The sequence below is a fragment of the Phallusia mammillata genome, chromosome 2 (assembly GCF_965637545.1).
Source record: "Phallusia mammillata chromosome 2, kaPhaMamm4.hap1.1, whole genome shotgun sequence".
Lineage (NCBI taxonomy): Eukaryota > Metazoa > Chordata > Ascidiacea > Phlebobranchia > Ascidiidae > Phallusia > Phallusia mammillata.
In genome coordinates this window covers 6233964-6256139 of record NC_137253.1, presented here as the reverse complement: position 1 = coordinate 6256139, position 22176 = coordinate 6233964, and the positions used below count along the sequence as shown (strand labels likewise).

The window sequence follows — 22176 nt, the reverse complement described above, 5'->3', positions numbered from 1 at the left end:
TATTTATTTAAGTGTCACTGCGAAATTTGGGCTTGGCTTCTTGCACAAACGCCTATAACGACTTTCAGCAATGCCTATTGATTGCGACGCGATCCAGTAGACAAAGTCGCCAATGACCACCCTGGCCTTTTTTGGTTAACTGTCGACAAGTTTTACAGCAAAAATATGCATTAAACAATAAGTGGGGAATATTCGGTCAGAAGGAGTTGAATGATAAATAGTCTCGCATTTCCTTTATTTAAAATCACTATCAATTTTCACTGTGTCCTATATGACTTTATTGTTATTTTCGCTTGGTTTTAGGATTCGATTTTTTCGGTTATATTGAATTTTTCGGTTATACGGTCAGGAGCTTAAAAACAAAGGCGCTTTAGTTCTAAAAACGAAATCTTCCCTTTGGTGATGTATTGAAGAGGGAAACTGTTTTGCATGTCCTAATCAGCTTTGCTTGTGTTTATGTCAAAACGATGTTAGTGGAAAAAGATTAGCATTTTAAAGACGATAATTTTTTGTAAATCCAAATTCCCATTTTGGGACTATATCGCAACAAAACGGTAAAGCAGAAATTGTGATTTTTTTGTTGATTTTTTTTTCACGGGGTTCGAACCCAGGAAGCTCCCGGGGACGAATACCGATCAGGTTTTTTATGTCTACATGTGGGTCAGGCGCGCCGGACCATTCGGCCGAGTTCTGTGATTGGGCAACGTCTGAAAAATATTGTTTTGTGGCGTCACTTAGCGGCATATGATGCTAAGCATGTAAAAACACTTACACAAATGACTTTTGAGTCATAAATCTGTATCGCAGTGCGCGCTCTACTGGTGTCTTATAACGCGTATCATGTGCGGCTTTAAGTCTAGAAAATTCGGCTGGTTAAATCTCCCCCCCAAAAAACAAACACTACCGATTTGCTATATTAGTGCAAACAAGCAGTTTTAAGACAAATCTGTTTAAACAGGTATACACCACGATACTTATGATTTGTTTTTTTTGCAATGATGATAGATTTGTTCAGTGACCCTTTTGGTAGTTATATCTTAACATACTGATTAGTATAAATTGTAACTGAAGTATTTTTTCACGGGTTTCGAACCCAAGGCACTCCCGGGGGCAGAACACGGTTAATTTTTTTATGTCTGTATATGAGTCAGGCGGTCGGACCATTCAGCCAAGCTCCTGCCCTAAATTGAAATAATTTTTTTGACGGAGTTCGAACCCGGGACACTCCCGCGGGAACGAATTCCGATCAGGGTTTTTATTTCTGTGCATGGGTCAGGCGCGCCAGACCAATTTACAAATTAAAAAAAATGAAATTAATCTCAACCTGTTGTATGTTGCGTCACATAGCGTCTTTTTGATTTTGACATTTTTGTCGGCAGAGGGCGATAAGTACCTAACCCAATCACGTAGTAGGGTTGGTGCTCCTAAACCACATAAAAACATAAAACAATTTCGGTATTGGCTGTCGCAAGCGTGGGCAATCACTTTGTGATAAAAGGAAGATAAAAGTGTTTGTTTTGGTGTATAGTTTGACTTAAAAATCAGTAATTACCTTCCTAAATATTAGCCATATTTTCTGGTCGTCAATTTGGTTAGTATAAGTCAGTGGTTCTCAAAGTATGGGTCGCGACCCAAACGTGGGTCGCGCAGGGTCAAAAAATGGGTCGCGCTATGGTGGTTAAATTCTACCCAAACGAATTTACTTAATGTAGTAGTAGTAAAGTCCACTCACTCGACCACGTTGTACAGTAAAATGAACTAATCATTGCAAAATACTGACAATAGCCTTCCAATTGTACTGTTACGCACATGACAATTGTTACGTCACAGCACGGGGAATAAAAGTTAATCATGCGAAACTGAACGTGGAGATGTAACAGATACCGTTTAAGGATGAGTAAGTATTCGTACAAGGAACCTTTTTTAGATTTGGGATTCACTTCTATGGTGCTGCAAAGCCACAATATGTGTTGTGTTATGTAGTATTGTTGAATCGAACTCGTTAAACCTGCAGCCATTTTGACATGGGCAGACCCAGTGCGGCCACGACGTGGCCTCGAAATTGTTACATTTTTTGATATTTGAGGCTTGGGTCGTGAGATGTTCATAATGCTCAGATTTGGGTCGCGGTCAAAAAAGTTTGAGAACCACTGGTATAAGTGTCTGTATCAATGGAACCATGTAACGTATGATAAGAATGAATATGTTCAGATTGCCTAACAGTAATCTGATATAGAAAAATTATCAGAATTTTAAAAGATATATCAAAGCTTAAAACAACGCATCGGAAAGTATGACGTTACTCCCATGCGGCGAGTGACGTCGTTGCAAGGGCACTGGGTGGAACAAAATATTACAGACTTGGGTCGAAATTTACCAAAACAACTGTTCATTTTGTAGTGGAGTTTAATCCGATAAAAACAAATTTCTACAACACATAAAGAAACTAATCCTATAGTTGATTTGACAAATTGTGGAATTTTGCGTTGTCTGCGCGCGTCAGACGTTAAATGCTGTAATTTCCGGTTTCTAAACATGGTATTTTCGTTGTCATTTAACTCAAGGATTTGTGCTTGCATTTGCCATATACGTGCCCAACTATGTGAGCTCAGTAATGCTTCGTCATGGCGAACATCTGACGGACATTAGGGATCAGAATGATAGACTAACAATACAGTTCAGCAGGTTTGCTACATTCAGTACAGCTTGTATAGTTAATACTAAATGTCGGATAAGTAAAAATAGTTTTAAATGGGTGAAAATTAGTTGTGCAAATGTTGAAATAACACTGAGCAGAAATATACTACAGCACCAGAAAGATATAGTTTTTTAGCGTGTGAAATTTGTTTTAACAAACATTTTAATAAATGCGACGTATGTGGGTATCTTTGCATTTAACTATTTTTGCGATAAAGGTAAAATCAAAAGCAATTTTAATACCGTTGGATAATTAATATTTTCACAATGTCGACATCGTTATCCCTTGTGACTTTAAAAATCATCTAAAATAAAACTGATGGGTAAATCATAAAAGAAGAATGTGAAAGTGAAATCACTACGACACTGCGTTAACTGCCCGACTCTAACTCAAACCACTGACTCATGATATAAATATTTGTTGTGAAAGGGCAAAGCTACTTCGGCACGACGACGTGTAAAAAGGTCACACACGCCCCTGTTCTCGCACCTTTTCAAGTCAAGCGCGTTTCCGTTTCAACACAAAGCAAAATCCGAGGTCAGGTTTTGTGGTCAGTCCTTAACACGTCTTGCCGTGGTTGTGAGGAAATAACGTAATGCTTCGTAAATAGGTTTTCAAGTGGTAGCGGCGGCAATGGAGCGTCAAGCCGGTCCTTCAGGTCATTTGTAGAAGATGTTTTGTTCAATTTAGTGTAAAATAAGTCATTTTTTGTGCAGAATTATAGCATGCAAGTTTAGAATGACAGTTACTTAAGTGTGTGAAAAACAACACTTTAAACAGTTGCAATATATATTGTACATCAATATATATTGACAAAACAAAAGTATTGAGTTTCACTGGTAGCAAGCAGTTCAATGGAAATTAGGGTAGAATGTAGATTATGTGTCTAACATGGCCCGGAAATGTTAGCTTAACGCGAAACCGTAGGAATGGTTTTCGAAATGCCTGCTGGATTAGATACGTTTTTGTCAATCACACAACGGAAGCATAAAAATGATCACGTGTTCTGTATGCACTAATTTATTTTGTGCACATTTTTATTAGTTTAGAATATTTTTAGCGTTTCGTAACAATAACAAATCGGGCTAACAGTTGCCTGAATCATTTTGAGAGAAATTTCGAACAATTTTGCCAATTTGGTGTTTTGAAAACACTGCAGTTACCGAATGAACTAATATATTACCGAATGAACAATATTTCGGCAGCGATAAGTCAAGTTGGGTGCGAAGGTCGAGCATAAGTAAACATTATCAGGCAAGAACGCGAAAATTGCAGTCACGTCGTCTGGCTGTCTAGACCACTCAAGCAGGCCAGTGACGTCACCATGCGACACGCAAGCCCTTTGATTAAACAACAGCTAAGGTCTCAGGGAAAAGAAGAACATCAACTGGAATGAGACGTAGTTTCAATGTAAAGTTGTGTTAATTTAAGTCGAATATTCGCATAAAGGCCTTTATAATTGTCAAATCGTTGAACATGCAACTGCTTTTAGATGTTTTTCTAACATTGGTTGTCGTCATACCAATTACATTGCAACTTAAGCTAACTTTAGACGTCTTATGCGCAACGCGTTATGGGGAACAGACTGATTAATATTGTTAACGTTTTTTTGTCGTTTGGTTTCTGTTGTTATGCTCAGTGACGAGGTTACAATATTTTGCGTTTTTCTTAAGCTTTACTTAAACGACGGTTAAGCAAACAAGTCTATCTCATTGTCATAAAAAAACGTTTCTGTTGAAAGGCTTGACAAGTCCATATATCGCCAGTAATTGGAATTGATTTCTTTGCGCATTAAAATATATTTAACTCATTTAAACGTCGTAATTCTGATGTACAGTGCAATCGCTAGTCGGCATTTCAGCATTTTTAAGTGGCCGAAACTGAATAATTTAGGATCACTCATAGCTTCAGGCATTTAGGCCTTTCGGAACATTTGAAACCATATTGATTTCCTTTACATGGTGTAACTACATCGTAATGTGTAATTACGAACCACGCATCGGCAATTTATCTGCAGCTCTCGGAAACTGCCTATAAATAAGGCCTTGTTTTGCATTCCTGACTTGGCTTTCAGTGAAGGTTCATATCATGTAGCCTTGCGATAATGGTAGCTTAGGTCGAAAATTAATCTGTGAAGCGGAAATATGGAGGTCTCTTGCGGCGAATCTGTTGCTGACCTCTCCAGGGCATTTGACTTCTACTCCCATCTGAATTAATGTTGGTCGTTATTGGCAGTGGCTCACTCCCGTGCGGGCATGCGGCGTCTTTGTTGTTGCTTTACCGTAGGGATTAATACTCAAATTTGTACAGAACAATTGAAATTTCTGATATTTTTTTTACATGTAGTGACCTGGTTTTGTGTGTATGTAGCAGTGCAAAAGTTTAGTTTAATGGTAGCCAAGGTTAGAGGCTCGGCAATATACGTTCGATCAGCGTTTATTATGCAAAAAATGCATAATTTCTTTATGTTTCAGAACAGAAAAGTTCTTGGTGTGAAATATTAACACTTATGCGGTTTTCCAAGACTATTACAGGTATACAACACAAAAAAGTGTGATTTTTACCTGTTGATTAGCTTACTTTGCAAAAGTTGCCCGAAAACATTTATGTTGCTTACGTATTTTATTATTTCATTCGTTTTTCACATTAATGTTTTAAAATAGAAATTGGATTTTCCATCACTGGATAAATTTACATTGATTCAGTGGTTTAATCGATTTGATGACAAAATAAGGATGACATTGACGGAAGAAAGTGACAGTTAATTGACGGTATTTTTAGACACAGTTTTAATGAGAAGGAAATTACAAAAACTTTTTATACGACGTTGAAAGATTTAGCTTGGCGCTTTTAAAGGTTAGAAGACGTTATATACCCGATAGTTGAGTTGGAAAAGCGATTTTAAATTAAAGTATTTGTTTGTTTTTTGTTTGTTTGTTTGCCAGAAAATAAGTGTGCAAAGAATAAAACGTTTAATGTCAGTTTGTCTGTCGTATTTAACTAACAATTTAATAGTTAAGTATAATTATGGTTTAAGGGCAGTCTGAAGACAAAAATGTATCAAAATCAAACGTTTGAATCGTAATTGCAATTGTAACAGAGGAAAATTTTGAATTGGATCTTTTGTGATATACTTTGTACAGAATTTTTGCTAGACTCAAGCTCAATAACTTGAATACACAACTACGAATCCTAGTAAACAGCACTCACATGTCAATCAAATTTCTTCATTTATTCTAGCGCCAGTAAATAGTGATCACGTGACATAATTGTGACATCATTATGACGATCGAGGAACCACTTTCGGACCTCCTTCAAGAGTTAAACAAACAACTCAAACCGGAAGACCTCAAGGACCTTCTGAATGCCTCCAAGGACGAAGCAATTGATCGAAACGATTTGAACGAGCTTTCAACTCCAGACCAGTGGCTTAGCATGTTGGTGAAAAAGTTACTTCTAACTAACGGTAAATTTATTTTGAATTGTGATACAAATATAACTAAGAATAAAGCAAAATGATGGAAACCTAAATGTTGACCATGAAGGGTTCTTGTCCATGCAAATTATGACACTGCAACCATGATACCGGGCCGTATAATTTTTTAGGTTAAATGCTATACAACATTCTCCCAATTTATTCCGGGAATGATAACTAATTTAAGCGTTTTTATTGCTATATATTTGTAGTTTTTTGAAGTCCGGTCCACGATAAAATTTCACTTTCAAAAACGGTCCGCATTGCAAAACAGGTTACCGACCCCTGGTTTAATGTAATTTAGATTTATCATGCCATTCTATAAACTTGCTTTAAACTAAGTCATTGCAAATCGAGTATACGATAAAAAAATATGAGGCGTTTAATAAAGGGGTACTAGTGCAAAAAAGGTTAAGAACCGCTAAAGGGCCAAAAACTTGTTTTGAAATTATCTGGATTGAAATTGGCACTAAGCTATTAAACTTAACTTGCGTCTTATTTTTCGTCGGTCCTTATCGCTTCGATCGTCCGTAACACGAAGTTAAACATCACTTAACGCAGTTTAGCTTCCGCTCCAGGGTTAGATAGGAAATGCAAACACTCATTAGGTAAACATGAGTTACGGTGTATGACCACTATGTCACGTTAAGTTCGCAGTATTATTTTGGCTGATGAAACAAAATGCGCCACGGCTACTTAAGTCAGGAAAATAACACAGTCTTTTTTCTGCCAGGTACGAATCCCGATCAAGGTTTTTTATGTCTGTACATAGGTCATGTGCCTTAGACCAGTGGTTCCCAACCTTTTTTGTCCTGTGCACCCTTTTAGTCGAAATTCAAATCTAATATGCCCCTACAAATTTAGTTTGCTAAAATATCGTTTACATTAACAGTTTAATGTAATTCTTAGAACAGTAATTAAACTGTCGATTATAAGCTCTAAAGCCTCTAATATTCCTCTTTATATCATGAACTTTACTGAAAAAATGCACAGACAACCAGCAAGAGATTAATATTGTGATAATTACAAAATTCCTCCCTAGTGGGGAATTCACCCTGCGTGGGAACCACTGTGTTTTTGCTGTTTTTTTTTTCACGGGGTTCGAACCCAGGACAATCTCGGGGACGAATCCCGATCATGTTTTTTTGATGTTTGTATATGGGTCAGGCGCGCCAGGCCATTCGGAGACCATTCAGGAAAGTTTCTTCCCTATAGCATCACTTAGTGGCGATATTTTTAGATAAGTCCGACAAGCTAGTGTGCGTATTTTCGGCATTTGAAACAAAAGTTTAGGAATCAAGTTTAAGTAGGGGCAGGAACTTGGCCAAATGGTCTGGCGCGCCTGACCCATATACAGACATAAAAACCTGACCGGGTTTCGTCCCCGGGAGTGTCCTGGGTTCGAACCCCGTGGAAAAAAAAGTTTAAGTACAAATCCTTTCTCCAATTAGTATGTCAGTTCCATTAATAATATACTTTTAGCGCTATAATATGGCTTCGTCAAACCGTCTATTGACCGTTAGCTTAGCACAGCAAACTGTGGGCCATGGCCCAGTAGTGGGCCACCAAGACATTTTCAATGGGCCACAGAGCCATTTGAATAGATTCTACTGTTTTGTAATACTGTAGATGTTATGCGCTTTGTTTTGAAAAACGTAATTTTTGCAAAGAATTCTGAATCTTGTAGCCAAATTTCAGGAGCATGTATCTCATTAAAAATAAATTGCTGGAAAATTTCGTCTCTTGAGTTATTTTTTTGTTTGTGCTCAAATTTACAGCACGTGGTGGGCCACGAATCGCTATTCAACAGACATTTGGGCCACAGACCAAAAAAGTTGGGGAACCCCTGGCTTAGCACAAAGAAGAGTGGTTGTAGAAAATTACGCATATGAAATAGGGAATGTGCACACATGGTCAAATTAATACATATTTACAAAGTGTCGAACCTATTAGGTCGAACCTACAACCGGGGTCATTTTTTTGCACGATCCCTGAATGGTTAGTCCCACAGTTGTGAATCTGTTCGTGCGTTTGATGCCAAGTTGAGGCTTATGGTTGACTCAAACTAATTTAAATTAGCCTAAATTTCACATTCAGCATCATGCCGCAATTTTACAAACTTTCAAGTCCAAATCAGGCTGTGTTTCACAAAAGGGCTTGGACTTGATTCAGGTCAGAAGCCTAGAGCAGCCATATTATCATCACAGGATTATAGATTTCATCCAAGTCTCGGCATTTATTGCATTGAAACCCGACGGGTTGACCTTAACTTAAATCACAAACACTTACGTGGAAAGAAACCAAATTAAAATGAACTAACAAAATAGCAACAATATTTGGTGGACTCTTTGTGGGCAACTATACAGTAATTAAACACAAAACAAACGGATTAGATCACAGCCCGTACTTGCTCAGAGTGACGTTAAATTGGCGTATTGTTTCTGACAGACGATCTTAGCTTCATCGAACATGTATTCGAACTGTGTCGACGACCAGACCTTCTTACAACTGTGTTGGAACACCGCATGAAAAACATCGATGTGTTTAACAACGAGGAACCTCCCAAAAGCAGACAGATCACACGAATGTGCAGCGCTAAAAAGTACACAGGTGAAAAAATATCTGACTTATATACAATTATAAAAGTGAAGATTTCAGCAAAATTCTGTTTGATTGTTCTATTTATCCAAATATGGTTTTAAATACTTTTGGTAATTTATGCAACAAAATATAAAAGACCACTGATTCTAAATAGAATCGTACAGGAATTCGCACGGTTTCCCAACTTTAAACGTTTGCACGGCGGATTATGTCAGTTTTTCTGCATAACTTCGATGCATTGCAAACGGACTAACGTTACCTATTTGCTTTACAGCTGACAAAATACACACCCCCGACAGGAAAGCAACTCTCGATCTAAAACTGTCAGCTCCACCAAAGACGCGGCGGAAAAGTAGCGCAACTTAACAAGCCATTCGTCAAGGAATGTAAAAAACTGTTGTGTTCCGATCAGTACTGTTTGTCGCACAGCGCGCTCGTTGTAAATGTACAAAACGGTTGTATTATTTACCAAACCCTCGAAAGAAACATAAGTAAGGTTCCAGGGTAGTTGGTCACTGCTTTGTGTATTGATTGTTTAAGAGATTTTAAACACAGTGTCATACACCTTTGGCGTTTAATAATTTCCAATAGGGGTGATTCACACTTTTGTTTCAAAAAGGCAAAATATAATTTCTTCTGTTAAACCGTGGGACGTATATTTGTACAATACAAGTTGACTTACTTTTAAAAACATGTATTTTACGCCGACAGTCACTAGTAAAATGTTAAAGTAATTTAACCGACATGCATGGTTACGTCGCGAAAAACGTTGCTTTACATTGTTGCCTAATACATCGAACACAAATACGTTTGCTTAGATAGCACTAAAAGAGTTTGGTGTACCATACTTCACTTTACCTTCGCACAATTTAATACGTCGCCACACTTATATTCAAATAGCCACATTTAGTTGCAAAAAGCCATGATGTTCAAGAATCAACTACCCCCTAATCACGATGGGTAAAAACTGTTGTCATTCAACATAGTCCTTACACATTTGTTCTTTGTATTTTTGGTGGCAGCACGATTTCGCTTAAACCACAAAGCGGCAACAATGCATGCGCCTTTCCTTTTCCGGTTGCAACAAAATTTCTCCTTCTTGTCGCTGGTCGTTCGTCAAAGTTTCATGCATTAAAGCGGACAAAACACACACAAATGTGTTGTGCCATATTCAAATGCTTGTATGTTAGTTCCGCAAAGTCATCGTGCAAAATAAAAACATTAGGCATTATCATGTGCCAAATTAAAGTCCTATAAGCCAGTAAATATGAGATAAAGTGTCTATCTGTCGGCGTTTAAAATGAGGTAAACTTTCACCAAAGCACGAGGTCCACTATCAGCAAGATTAGAATGACGAAAAAACAACAAAAAGAGAAAAAGAAACTGTCTAAGGTATCTTCTGCATCACAACAGCAACAGCAAATTTAAAATACAGCTCGGATCATGAAAATATCTAACGTCAAGTCAAAAGTGACTTGTTTTGAATTTTGCACTCCAGTATTTTTCAAAATCTGTTCCTCGAAAAAGTCTGAAAAATCACAACATTTCCGATCAGCGAATTTTGACGTGGATAAGTCATCAGTGTCAGTGGACCGAATGTAGCCCTTAAGATCATCCATACTCCAGTCTTTTTGCACTTGTTTAACCTCGTCCCGAGATTTCACACTTGACGGAATGGTTCGAAATGTGTTGGAGTACTTGCTGTAAACCTCATCATGCAATGCTCGGATGCTGGATTTCCCTGCCAATAGAAACGCATCCAAAAGTGCTGTCGCAAATTCATTGTGTTCTTTAGACATCGCAACACCCCCAATTTTTACCCGCAAACTTGGAGACTTATGGCCAAATATTATGAGGCATCCACCGGGTCTTAAAACCCTCTGAACGCATTTGAAAAACTTTGGCAAATCAAAGAAAGTGACTGCCATCCCAACCAGCACCAAGTCTACGCTCCTATCGTTACTTGGTATTTCCTCAGCTTTTCCGACAACGTACTCCACATGACTGTGTTGGTTCCTTGCTATGGCTTCGGCGATTTGATGCTTGCTGATGTCTAAAGCTAGGACTTCATCAAAGTATGGCGCAAGCATGTCAGTGGACTGACCACTTCCGCAACCGACGTCGACCATCAGACGAAAAGAACTTTTGTTTAATCGCAAGAAATTGATGACAGAATCGGCTACTTCTTGTGAGAATCTAGGACGGTAGTTTGCGTACAATTCAGCAGAATTTTTTCGGTCAAAAATGTTTTGGTAACTCATCTTGCAAGCCTTCAATTAGCACGTTGCTAATAAAATTTTCGGCTAAAAATGCCTTGTTATACACGCCAAAAACAATTCACTTAATTTATCTGAGTTGGAATCACACAATCAACAAGGTAAATAACGAATGATTAAAATAGACTTGTTATAAATTCAGCAGCAAAACAAGTTTAATGCCTACAAATCCCTATTTACAACATGCGTTCTTTACAACGTATACAAACACGCCATTCAGAACAAATCAGATTTTTTTTTTTTTTTTTTATTTGCACTTATTCAGTGGCACAAACTGACGCCAAATAAGATTATTGAAGTACCTCAATTGCTTCGCGGTCCCCCTAAAATTGCCTCACGTACCCCAAAAGCAGTTAATTTAATTTACTTTAATTTACTGGCGTTTAAATTTATTACAAAAAAACCGGATGGGCTTTTTTTCTAGTTCGCGACCTTTGCTAGTCTTTTGCAGTACAGCTTGGTACCTCGTGTCACAATCTATTCATTGTAATGTAATAATCCATATAAAACACAAGTTGTCCAACACATTGTTACGCGATCGAGTTTCATGAATGACAAATTTTGTCTAAAATAATACAGAGGTTTCAGGGAAAAATACATAAACTTACTCATTTCTGCCAACTGGTGAGGTTTAACGCGAATTAGGTTGGCCAAAGTAAATATAACTTGTAGGTTCTATCGTTTGAGTATAATACTGCACACTGAATGCTAATATTTAAAGTCTACTTGAAAATTATGCGGGTAAATTTTCGTGAAAATAGTTTCTGTTTTGGCATTCCTTGAAACAATTTTTCACTGTCGTAAAAATGGGGTCGCATGTAAATGCTGATTTAATTTTCTTTTAAATTGTGGTCGCCTTTAAAAAAGGTGGAAGACCACTGCCCTAAAGGACCGCGGACCCCAGTTTGAGAACCGCTGATCTTTTCTATGTGCGCTTATTGTCAATGTGTACAAATGTCTATTCTCGTTCCCAGTTACCTGTCTTCACCTGAAGTTTTAAAACCTACTGCACCCACCGTAAACCGTTCATTACATTTAAAAGCTGTGTACTGAGAATCTGGTTTTAACACGTAATAATCAGTTGAAAAACTACATATGGCGCAAATTGATTTTAGTGGATCATGTTTCAGTTCATTCAGGTTTATTGAACGGTTTTATGCGTTCATGTTTGTTTTTTAATGATTTAAAGAATGAAATATTTAACAGGATGCGACAAAACACTGATCGTTTGACACAATCATCACCATTAGGACCAGTTTAGTAAGTTCAATCCTGTTTAATTACGCCATACAACAGGTGTGGGCGTGCGGCTATGTTGTAGGTGGCTTCAAAATCCATAACTCCTTTAACCATTTAAATCCCATTACAATCTGACAAGAATAAACTGAGTTTACACTACAAAGATTATAGTTCCGCCTTTTTTATCATCATTTGACGAATTTGGCCGTGGGTTTGAATTCCACCGAGGCTTAGATTTTTATAGTGTACACCTTACCAAATGTGGGAATGCATAATAAACCAATTTGGGTAAAACGACCTTGCTTATGTTGTATTTTTCAAAACAAAATTGATGCTGAGGCACTGTTGAGAACAAAAGATTGTTTAGCCATTTTTAAATGCATCCCCTTTGATACCAAATGGATATGTGTTCAGATTATTGCAAAAACAACAACATTTCATTGGTGGAGTGGTATCTACGAAGAAAATGGTGTGGATGGATTTGCACCTCAAGTGCAAAAATAATATACAAGTTTATAGCAACACAAAAAAGTTACCTAAAGGCATTTTAAGTTAAGACAAACATAATTTCATAACTGGGATCAGCCCTGAAGCGTCAATGCAGACCAGCGATCACGGCACACTCATATATAAATCACAGTACGCCAGGCCCATTAAAGGCGTCATACCGAATCAGCCGGTCACCAAGCATTCCCCACCATATGGCAAGGCGTAGGCCTTAACTGATACTGGTCAATCTGGCGATCCCCTACTACGAACCTGACATGTGCAGCATACGAGGCAGGCAACGGTGCTTGTGACTCGACTTTACGCGGATTCTCCACTGAGCCTGCGTAGGTCAGTTGGTAGAGCGCGAGTCCCGAAAAGGCTCCTGTTGTGGGTTCGAATCCCACCGCAGGCTATTTTTCTAGCCTACGCCTTGCCATATGGTGGTGAATGCTTGGTGACCGGCTGATTCGGTATGACGCCTTTAATGGGCCTGGCGCACTGTGACTTAAAGGCATTTTGATACATCAAGTTGTCACATTAACCTCATGCACAAGCTAATGAAACTAAGAAGAAACATGCAATGGGATTTACAGCAACATTGGTGGAACTGCAGACCTCTCTTTTGAAAGGACTTTTGTATGAATTTCTGAACATCCACTGTTTCCAGATTTTTGTGTGAACAGTCATCCAAATGTTGTGATTATGTTTTTCTATTTACTTTGGGTTTTGTTTTAACAACAAGGAACCTCCCAAAAACAGACAGATCACACGAATTTGCAGCGCCAAGAAGTACACAGGTAATAAAATACTTCATAGTGGATAAAAGTAGCGCAACATCCAAGTTTTTCGTTTTATCGGTTATGTTGTTGTTTTTTCTTCTTTTTTGGGGGGAGGGGGTGGTCAACGGCGTTTGAGCTTCCACATACGAATCCCGATCAGTTTGTCTGTATGTGAGTCAAGCGCCCTTATCCTTTCGCCCGATGTATTGATGTATTTTTTTCACGGATGATGTATTTTTCTTTTTTACACCATTAAATGGGTCATGCGCACAGGACCGTTCGGTTAAGTTCGTAATCTCAAAACGGGTGATAAAACTTTGATGCCACTTAGTGGATAATACATTTGAATCTATCTTTTAAACTCAACATTTTTTCCAAAAAGGGTAAATAACAAATATTTTTATCACAATATAAATGAAAGTATTCAAGCAGATATTTCAAACCTGGTTTGTAAGTTACATAAGAATGGAAAATTGAAAGTGCAAACAATTATATTAGAAAGCAACTTAAATATTTCGGCAAACTTATGTTTGATTGTTCTAATATTCTAAATATGGTTTTAAATACTTTTGGTAATTTATGCAACAAAATATAAAAGACCACTGATTGTCAATAGAATCGTACAGGAATTCACACGGTTTCACAACTTAAACGTTTGCACGGCGGATTATGTCAGTTTTTCTGCATAACTTCGATGCATTGCAAATGGACTAACGTATAACATATTTGCTTTACAGCTGACAAAATACACACCCCCGACAGGAAAGCAACACTCGATCTAAAACTGTCAGCTCCACCAAAGACGCGGCGGAAAGGTAGCGCAACTTAACAAGCCATTCGTCAAGGAATGTAAAAAACTGTTGTTTTCCGATCAGTACTGTTTGTCGCACAGCGCGCTCGTTGTAAATGTACAAAACGGTTGTATTATTTACCAAACCTATGAAAGAAACATAAGCAAGGTTCCAGGGTAGTTGGTCACTGCTTTGTGTATTGATTGTTTAAGAGATTTTAATCACAGTGTCATACACCTTTGGCGTTTCATAATTTCCAATAGGGGTGATTCACACTTTTGTTTCAAAAAGGCAAAATATAATTTCTTCTGTTAAACCGTGGGACGTATATTTGTACAATACAAGTTGACTTACTTTCAAAAACATGTATTTTACGCCGACAGTCACTAGTAAAATGTTAAAGTAATTTAACCGACATGCATGGTTACGTCGCGAAAAACGTTGCTTTACATTGTTGCCTAATACATCGAACACAAATTCGTTTGCTTAGATAGCACTAAAAGAGTTTGGTGTACCATACTTCATTTTACCTTCGCACAATTTAATACGTCGCCACACTTATATTCAAATAGCCACATTTAGTTACAAAAAGCCATGATGTTCAAGAATCAACTACCCCCTAATCACGATGGGTAAAAACTGTTGTCATTCAACATAGTCCTTACACATTTGTTCTTTGTATTTTTGGTGGCAGCACGATTTCGCTTAAACCACAAAGCGGCAACAATGCATGCGCCTTTCCTTTTCCGGTTGCAACAAAATTTCTCCTTCTTGTCGCTGGTCGTTCGTCAAAGCTTCATGCATTAAAGCGGACAAAACACACACAAATGTGTTGTGCCATATTCAAATGCTTGTATGTTAGTTCCGCAAAGTCATCGTGCAAAATAAAAACATTAGGCATTATCATGTGCCAAATTAAAGTCCTATAAGCCAGTAAATATGAGATAAAGTGTCTATCTGTCGGCGTTTAAAATGAGGTAAACTTTCACCAAAGCACGAGGTCCACTATCAGCAAGATTAGAATGACGAAAAAACAACATAAAGAGAAAAAGAAACTGTCTAAGGTATCTTCTGCATCACAACAGCAACAACAACAGCAAGTTTAAAATACAGCTCGGATCATGAAAATATCTAACGTCAAGTCAAAAGTGACTTGTTTTGAATTTTGCACTCCAGTATTTTTCAAAATCTGTTCCTCGAAAAAGTCTGAAAAATCACAACATTTCCGATCCGCGAATTTTGACGTGGATAAGTCATCAGTGTCAGTGGACCTTATGTAGCCCTTAAGATCATCCATACTCCAGTCTTTTTGCACTTGTTTAACCTCGTCCCGAGATTTGACACTTGACGGAATGGTTCGAAATGTGTTGGAGTACTTGCTGTAAACCTCATCATGCAATGCTCGGATGCTGGATTTCCCTGCCAATAGAAACGCATCCAAAAGTGCTGTCGCAAATTCATTGTGTTTTTCAGACATCGCAACACCCCCAATTTTTACCCGCAAACTTGGAGACTTATGGCCAAATATTATGAGGCATCCACCGGGTCTTAAAACCCTCTGAACGCATTTGAAAAACTTTGGCAAATCAAAGAAAGTGACTGCCATCCCAACAAGCACCAAGTCTACGCTGCTATCGTTACTTGGTATTTCCTCAGCTTTTCCGACAACGTAGTCCACATGACTGTGTTTGTTCCTTGCTTTGGCTTCGGCGATTTGATGCTTGCTGATGTCTAAAGCTAGGACTTCATCAAAGTATGGCGCAAGCATGTCAGTTGACTGACCACTTCCGCAACCGACGTCGACCATCAGACGAAAAGAACTTTTGTTTAATTGCAAGAAATTGATGACAGAATCGGCTACTTCTTGTGAGAATCTAGGACGGTAGTTTGCGTACAATTCAGCAGAATTTTTTCGGTCAAAAATGTTTTGGTAACTCATCTTGCAAGCCTTCAATTAGCACGTTGCTAATAAAATTTTCGGCTAAAAATGCCTTGTTATACACGCCAAAAACAATTCACTTAATTTATCTGAGTTGGAATCAAACAATCAACAAGGTAAATAACGAATGATTAAAATAGACTTGTTATAAATTCAGCAGCAAAACAAGTTCAATGCCTACAAATCCCTATTTACAACATGCGTTCTTTACAACGTATACAAACACGCCATTCAGAACAAATCAGATTTCACAAGTCAGCCAGTTGCACACGCCTAGCAAACTGAAATCATGAAGTTTAACCGGATCTTTAGTGACATTGATGCATCTCCTAAAGGCAACGGATCGTGTTGGAATTACCATACATTGCATTGACAAAACAATGCAAAATTCTGATTTACCAAAACTAATATGTATTTGAATAGAGCAGAGTCAAACCTTAACCTGCATTCTCTGGAATATTCCGCCAAACACGCCAAAAATCGAAAACACGGAAAGGCAATAACCTTAGGTTTTTATCTCCGATTCCGGTTTAAACCGGTTTGGAGGTTCGGTAGGAGGCAGAAACCGGTCAAAACCAGTTTAAAACTGGAATATTCCGGTGAAAAGCCACCCAAAACCGGAGTTTTCTTCAATTTTTTGACCCCCGAAAACCGTAAAAACGGAAAGGCTATAGCCTTAGGGATTTTTCAAAAATCGGGTCCAAATTTTGTCACTCCGATTCCGGTTTCAACCGGTTTGGAGGTTCGGTAGCAGGCAGAAACCGGTCAAAACCAGTTTGAAACTGGAATATTCCGGCGCAAAGACACCCAAAACCGGATTTTTCTTCAATTTTTTGACCCCTGAAAACCGTCAAAACGGAAATGCTATAGCCTTAGGGATTTTTCAAAAATCGGGTCCAAATTTTGTCTCTTCGATCCCGGTTTGGAGGTTCGGTAGGAGGCAGAAACCGGTCAAAACCAGTTTGAAACTGGAATATTCCGGCGCAAAGCCACCCAAAACCGGATTTTTCTTCAATTTTTTGACCCCTGAAAACCGTCATAACGGAAATGCTATAGCCTTAGGTTTTTTTCAAAAATCGGGTCCAAATTTTGTCTCTCCGATTCCGGTTTAAACCGCTTTCGAGGTTCGGTAGGAGGCAGAAACCGGTCAAAACCAGTTTGAAACTGGAATATTCCGGCGCAAAGACACCCAAAACCGGATTTTTCTTCAATTTTTTGACCCCTGAAAACCGTCAAAACGGAAATGCTATAGCCTTAGGTTTTTTCAAAAATCGGGTCCAAATTTTGTCTCTTCGATCCCGGTTTGGAGGTTCGGTAGGAGGCAGAAACCGGTCAAAACCAGTTTGAAACTGGAATATTCCGGCGCAAAGCCACCCAAAACCGGATTTTTCTTCAATTTGCTGACCCCCGAAATCTGAAAAAACGGAAAGGCCTTAGGGTTTTTTCAAAAATCGGGTCCAAATTTTGTCTCTCCGATTCCGGTTTAAACCGGTTTGGAGGTTCGGTAGGAGGCAGAAAACGGTCAAAACCAGTTTGAAACTGGATTATTCCGGCGCAAAGACACCCAAAACCGGATTTTTCTTCAATTTTTTGACCCCCGAAAACCGTCAAAACGGAAATGCTATAGCCTTAGGTTTTTTCAAAAATCGGGTCCAAATTTTGTCTCTTCGATCCCGGTTTGGAGGTTCGGTAGGAGGCAGAAACCGGTCAAAACCAGTTTGAAACTGGAATATTCCGGCGCAAAGCCACCCAAAACCGGATTTTTCTTCAATTTGCTGACCCCCGAAATCTGAAAAAACGGAAAGGCTATAGCCTTAGGTTTTTTTCAAAAATCGGGTCCAAATTTTGTCTCTCCGATTCCGGCTTGAACCGCTTTGGAGGTTCGGTAGGAGGCAGAAACCGGTCAAAACCAGTTTGAAACTGGAATATTCCGTCGAAAAGCCACCCAAAACCGGATTTTTCTTCAATTTTTTGACCCCCGAAAACCGAAAAAACGGAAAAGCTATAGCCTAAGGTTTTTTCAAAAATCGGGTCCAAATTTTGTCTTCCCGATTCCGGTTTAAACCCGTTTGGAGGTTCGGTAGGAGACCGAAACCGGTCAAAACCGGTTTGAAACTGGAATATTCCGGTGAAAAGCCACCTAAAACCGGATTTTCTTCAATTTGTTGACCCCTGGAAACCGTAAAAACGGAAAGGCTATAGCCTTAGGTATATTTTCAAAAATCGGGTCCAAATTTTGTCTCTCCGATTCCGGTTTAAACCGGTTTGGAGGTAAAGTAGGAGGCAGAAACCGGTCAAAATCAGTTTGAAACTGGAATACTCCGGCGAAAAGCCATCCAAAACAGGATTTTTCTTCAATTTGCTGACACCCGAAAACCGAAAAGGCAATAGCCTTAGGTTTTTTTCAAAAATCGGGTCCAAATTTTGTCTCTCCGATTCCGGTTTGGAGGTTCGGTAGGAGGCAGAAACCGGTCAAAACCAGTTTCAAACTGGAATATTCCGGCGCAAAGCCACCCTAAACCGGATTTTTCTTCAATTTTTTTCGACCCCCGAAAACCGAAAAGACGAAAGCCTTAGGATTTTTTCCTATTTGAAACACGTTGACACAATTGAAAATTTATGCTTGAAAAAACAGGTGTTTTCACCCGTTTAACAGAGTGTACTTTGACAATTATGCAGCTTGTTGATCTTTATCCATTACATTGTATGTCACGAATGAATTTAGTTATCCTACGTAATAACAAACGAATAAAATGTAGTTTGAATTTTGGCACATTAAGTGCTGATGACATTCCCAGCGTGTAGTGTGCGCGATCAAGATAGGTTCATGTTAATGTTCGCAAATGACTTGCATGGTTGTTACCGCGTCACCACAAATCAAACCGCCTTCCTTAGCCTCCCAAGCTTCTAAGCTTGTCCGGAGTCCTGGAAACTCTGCACAGATGTCTTGCACTTCGGTTTGTTAGTTTATTACTTCTTGACAAATGATAGTTCCACTCTGATGTGGTGAGAAATCACGGGTATGAACAGAAGGGCTAATACGAATCGGTGCCATTTTATATATACACCGGGTAAAGGCGTCAAAATGTACACGTGCGCTCTTGTGATTGGCTGACGCACCATCCTGCACAAAGCAGCACCCAATCACAGCACAGTACAACACGCGCGTTCACATCTGATCACAAAGTCATATCCACATCCCAAATAACCAAGATATAAAATGTGGCGAAGTTTAAACATGATTTGGCTATATCCAGTTAAATCAAAACGGACTATTTCACTTCCTTTCGAGCTTTAGCCAGATTGTAAAAACGAGTTAATTTCGTAAGCAACCAATGGAAAATTTGCACAAGTTATTATCGCAACAGCTGCAATACATTAAAGTAAACACAATTGGATAGGAAAGAAAATCCATATATTTGAAAAAGAAACCTGTATAAATGTTGCCTTCGGTCCCATTATAGTAAAATGAACTTAACTCTAAAATACAGCCCTTAAAATAAAAATTTCAAGTATCAAATCAAAAGTAACTTGCTTTGAACTGTTAACGCCAGTTTTTGCTAAGATCTGATCTTCGAAAAAATTAGAAAACTGCATTCCCTGGCGGGAATCGAACAGACCACCATTGAAATTCAGTGTTTCCACGTCTCCGCTGTCTAAGGACCTAATGTAGCCTTTCATTTTATCCATATTCCAGTCACTGCAAACCTGTTTAACCTCGTCCCGAGATTTCACACTTGACGGAATGGATCGAAATGTGTTGGAGTACTTGCTGTAAACCTCATCATGCAATGCTCGGATGCTGGATTTCCCTGACAGTAGAAACGCATCCAAAAGTGCTGTCGCAAATTCACTGTGTTCTTCAGACACCACCACACTCCCAATTTTTACCCGCAAACTTGGAGATTTATGACCAAATATTATGAGGCATCCACCGGGTCTTAAAACCCTCTGGACGCATTTAAAAAACTTTGGCAGGTCAAAGAAGGTGACCGCCATCCCAACCAGCACCAAGTCCACACTCCTATCGTTACTTGGTATTTCCTCAGCTTTTCCGACAACGTACTCCACATGACTGTGTTGGTTCCTTGCTTTTGCTTCGGCGATTTGATGCTTGCTGATGTCTAAAGCTAGGACTTTATTAAAGTATGGCGCAAGCATTTCAGTTGACTGACCACTTCCGCAACCAACGTCGACCATAAGACGAAAAGAACTTTTGTTTAATCGCAAGAAATTGATGATTGAATCAGCTACTTCTTGTGAGAATCTAGGACGGTAGTTTGCGTACAATTCAGCAATAGACTTTCCATCAAACATATTTTGGTTACTCATTTTCTATTATTAAAAGAACGAACTCGATCCAAAGTGGTTATTTAGTCACTTTCACAAAAAAAATTACATTATTGTTTTTTAATGTAAACCTATTTCAAATTTGCTGTCAAAGTGTCTACAAGAGTCCATTTCATCCCCTCTTACACAAACTCTCCAAATAAAAAAAATTCAAACATTAAATTAATTTGTTTACAGCTTAAATTTTGCATAAAATCGGTCGACTGGTGTTTTTTGCACCCTAAGACGATGTTTTAAATCAGTGGTTCCCAAACTTTTTTATATTTTTTTCAAAACGGTCCCTTTGCAATTATTTCGAGGGCTCGCGGTCCTTAAGCCTAAATGTGTATTTCATAAAAACGAAAGTTGATTCCAGGAGTTTAGCTAGTTATGCAAAATTGCGCATAAGAATCATCCAAGGACAGCATGTGACATCACAAAAAAAACATTACGATTGTGCGCGAACAATTGCATTTTTGATAGTTGTCAATTAATAAAGGCCATTGTTTAGCAATGGAGACAGTCGATTCTCAATTCTACTTTGATTTAAACTTATTTAGTGGCACAAACTGACGCCAAATAAGATTATAGAATTACTTCAACCGCTTCGCGGTCCCCCCAAAATTGCCTCACGGACCCCTAATGGACCGCGGACCCCAGTTTGGGAACCGCTGTTTTAAATCAACCACTTCTATTAAATCTTTCCTTATTAATTATATCTTCTTGCAAACAAACCAAAGGACTGCGACTATTTCAGGGTCATAAATTCATGAAATTTTGAAGTGAAACTACTTAATCCGTAGCTGTATTTTTCTACTATAACTATTTGAATAAGACCCTGATGATGCTTACAAGAGCGAAGACTGACAGACGTTAAAATGTCAGCTCTCAAAGTCGTGCTCTGCTTGAAGTAACATCGTGTACATGTCGCAGTTGCTGTTAGTCATCTGATGACGTTGACGTGTATTTCATGCAGTTGTGCTTCCGGTCCAACTCACGGCATAGTTTTTCCGGTCCAACTCACGGCATAGTTTAAAGCGAGCTGTTGCCACAACAAAAAATACTGGATACCTACATTTTTCTGCCTTGACATATGGTGAATGCTTGGTGACCGACTGATTCGGTATGACGCCTTCCATGGGCCTGGTGTACTGCGATCTATATGTGAGTGTGTCGTGATCGCTGGTCTACGACTTTTAGTGATGAATTTATGTTCATTTTACTCGATACCTGTCTTGTTGTTTCACCAACACAACACACATTCACGGCAAAGCCAGCTGATTGCAATACTCCTTCGGTATTATATTTGCATGTATGTAAATCTTGTAGCGATGTGCATTACATTTTTGTGTTGGTTATGTTTGCAAGTTGTTTTTACAAAAAGCGGCACACCAGGCACACTTTTTTCGATAAATTACTACCTAAAAATTAAAACATTCTAATTCCCTAATAAACTACATAGTAGATGCAAAACCGCACAAAGATCTTTAACATTTAGTCTTTCATCAACTTTACAGATCTTAAGTGTCTATTTGCAAACCACATACAAAAAAACTAAAT

The 22176-nt window shown here is 38.6% G+C and overlaps 4 protein-coding genes across 4 annotated transcripts; 1 reads left to right on the top strand and 3 right to left on the bottom strand.

The window, feature by feature from the left end:
* The first annotated feature begins 4462 nt into the window (after positions 1-4462).
* LOC145214454 (astrocytic phosphoprotein PEA-15-like) lies at positions 4463-10005 on the top strand. Its single transcript, XM_080082982.1, has 4 exons — positions 4463-5232; positions 5939-6164; positions 8622-8783; positions 9049-10005. Exons 2-4 carry the CDS (start codon positions 5981-5983, stop codon positions 9138-9140), a joined length of 438 nt encoding a protein of 145 aa, XP_079939108.1. The 5' UTR covers positions 4463-5232; positions 5939-5980; the 3' UTR covers positions 9141-10005.
* Positions 10006-10198: 193 nt separating this feature from the next.
* Positions 10199-11035, bottom strand: LOC145212868 (putative methyltransferase DDB_G0268948). Its single transcript, XM_080081120.1, has one exon. It carries the CDS (start codon positions 11033-11035, stop codon positions 10199-10201), a length of 837 nt encoding a protein of 278 aa, XP_079937246.1.
* Positions 11036-15450: 4415 nt separating this feature from the next.
* On the bottom strand, positions 15451-16287 carry LOC145212867 (putative methyltransferase DDB_G0268948). Its single transcript, XM_080081119.1, has one exon. It carries the CDS (start codon positions 16285-16287, stop codon positions 15451-15453), a length of 837 nt encoding a protein of 278 aa, XP_079937245.1.
* Positions 16288-19234: 2947 nt separating this feature from the next.
* Positions 19235-22062, bottom strand: LOC145214449 (putative methyltransferase DDB_G0268948). The gene has a single exon (XM_080082975.1). It carries the CDS (start codon positions 20617-20619, stop codon positions 19768-19770), a length of 852 nt encoding a protein of 283 aa, XP_079939101.1. The 5' UTR covers positions 20620-22062; the 3' UTR covers positions 19235-19767.
* Positions 22063-22176: the final 114 nt, after the last annotated feature.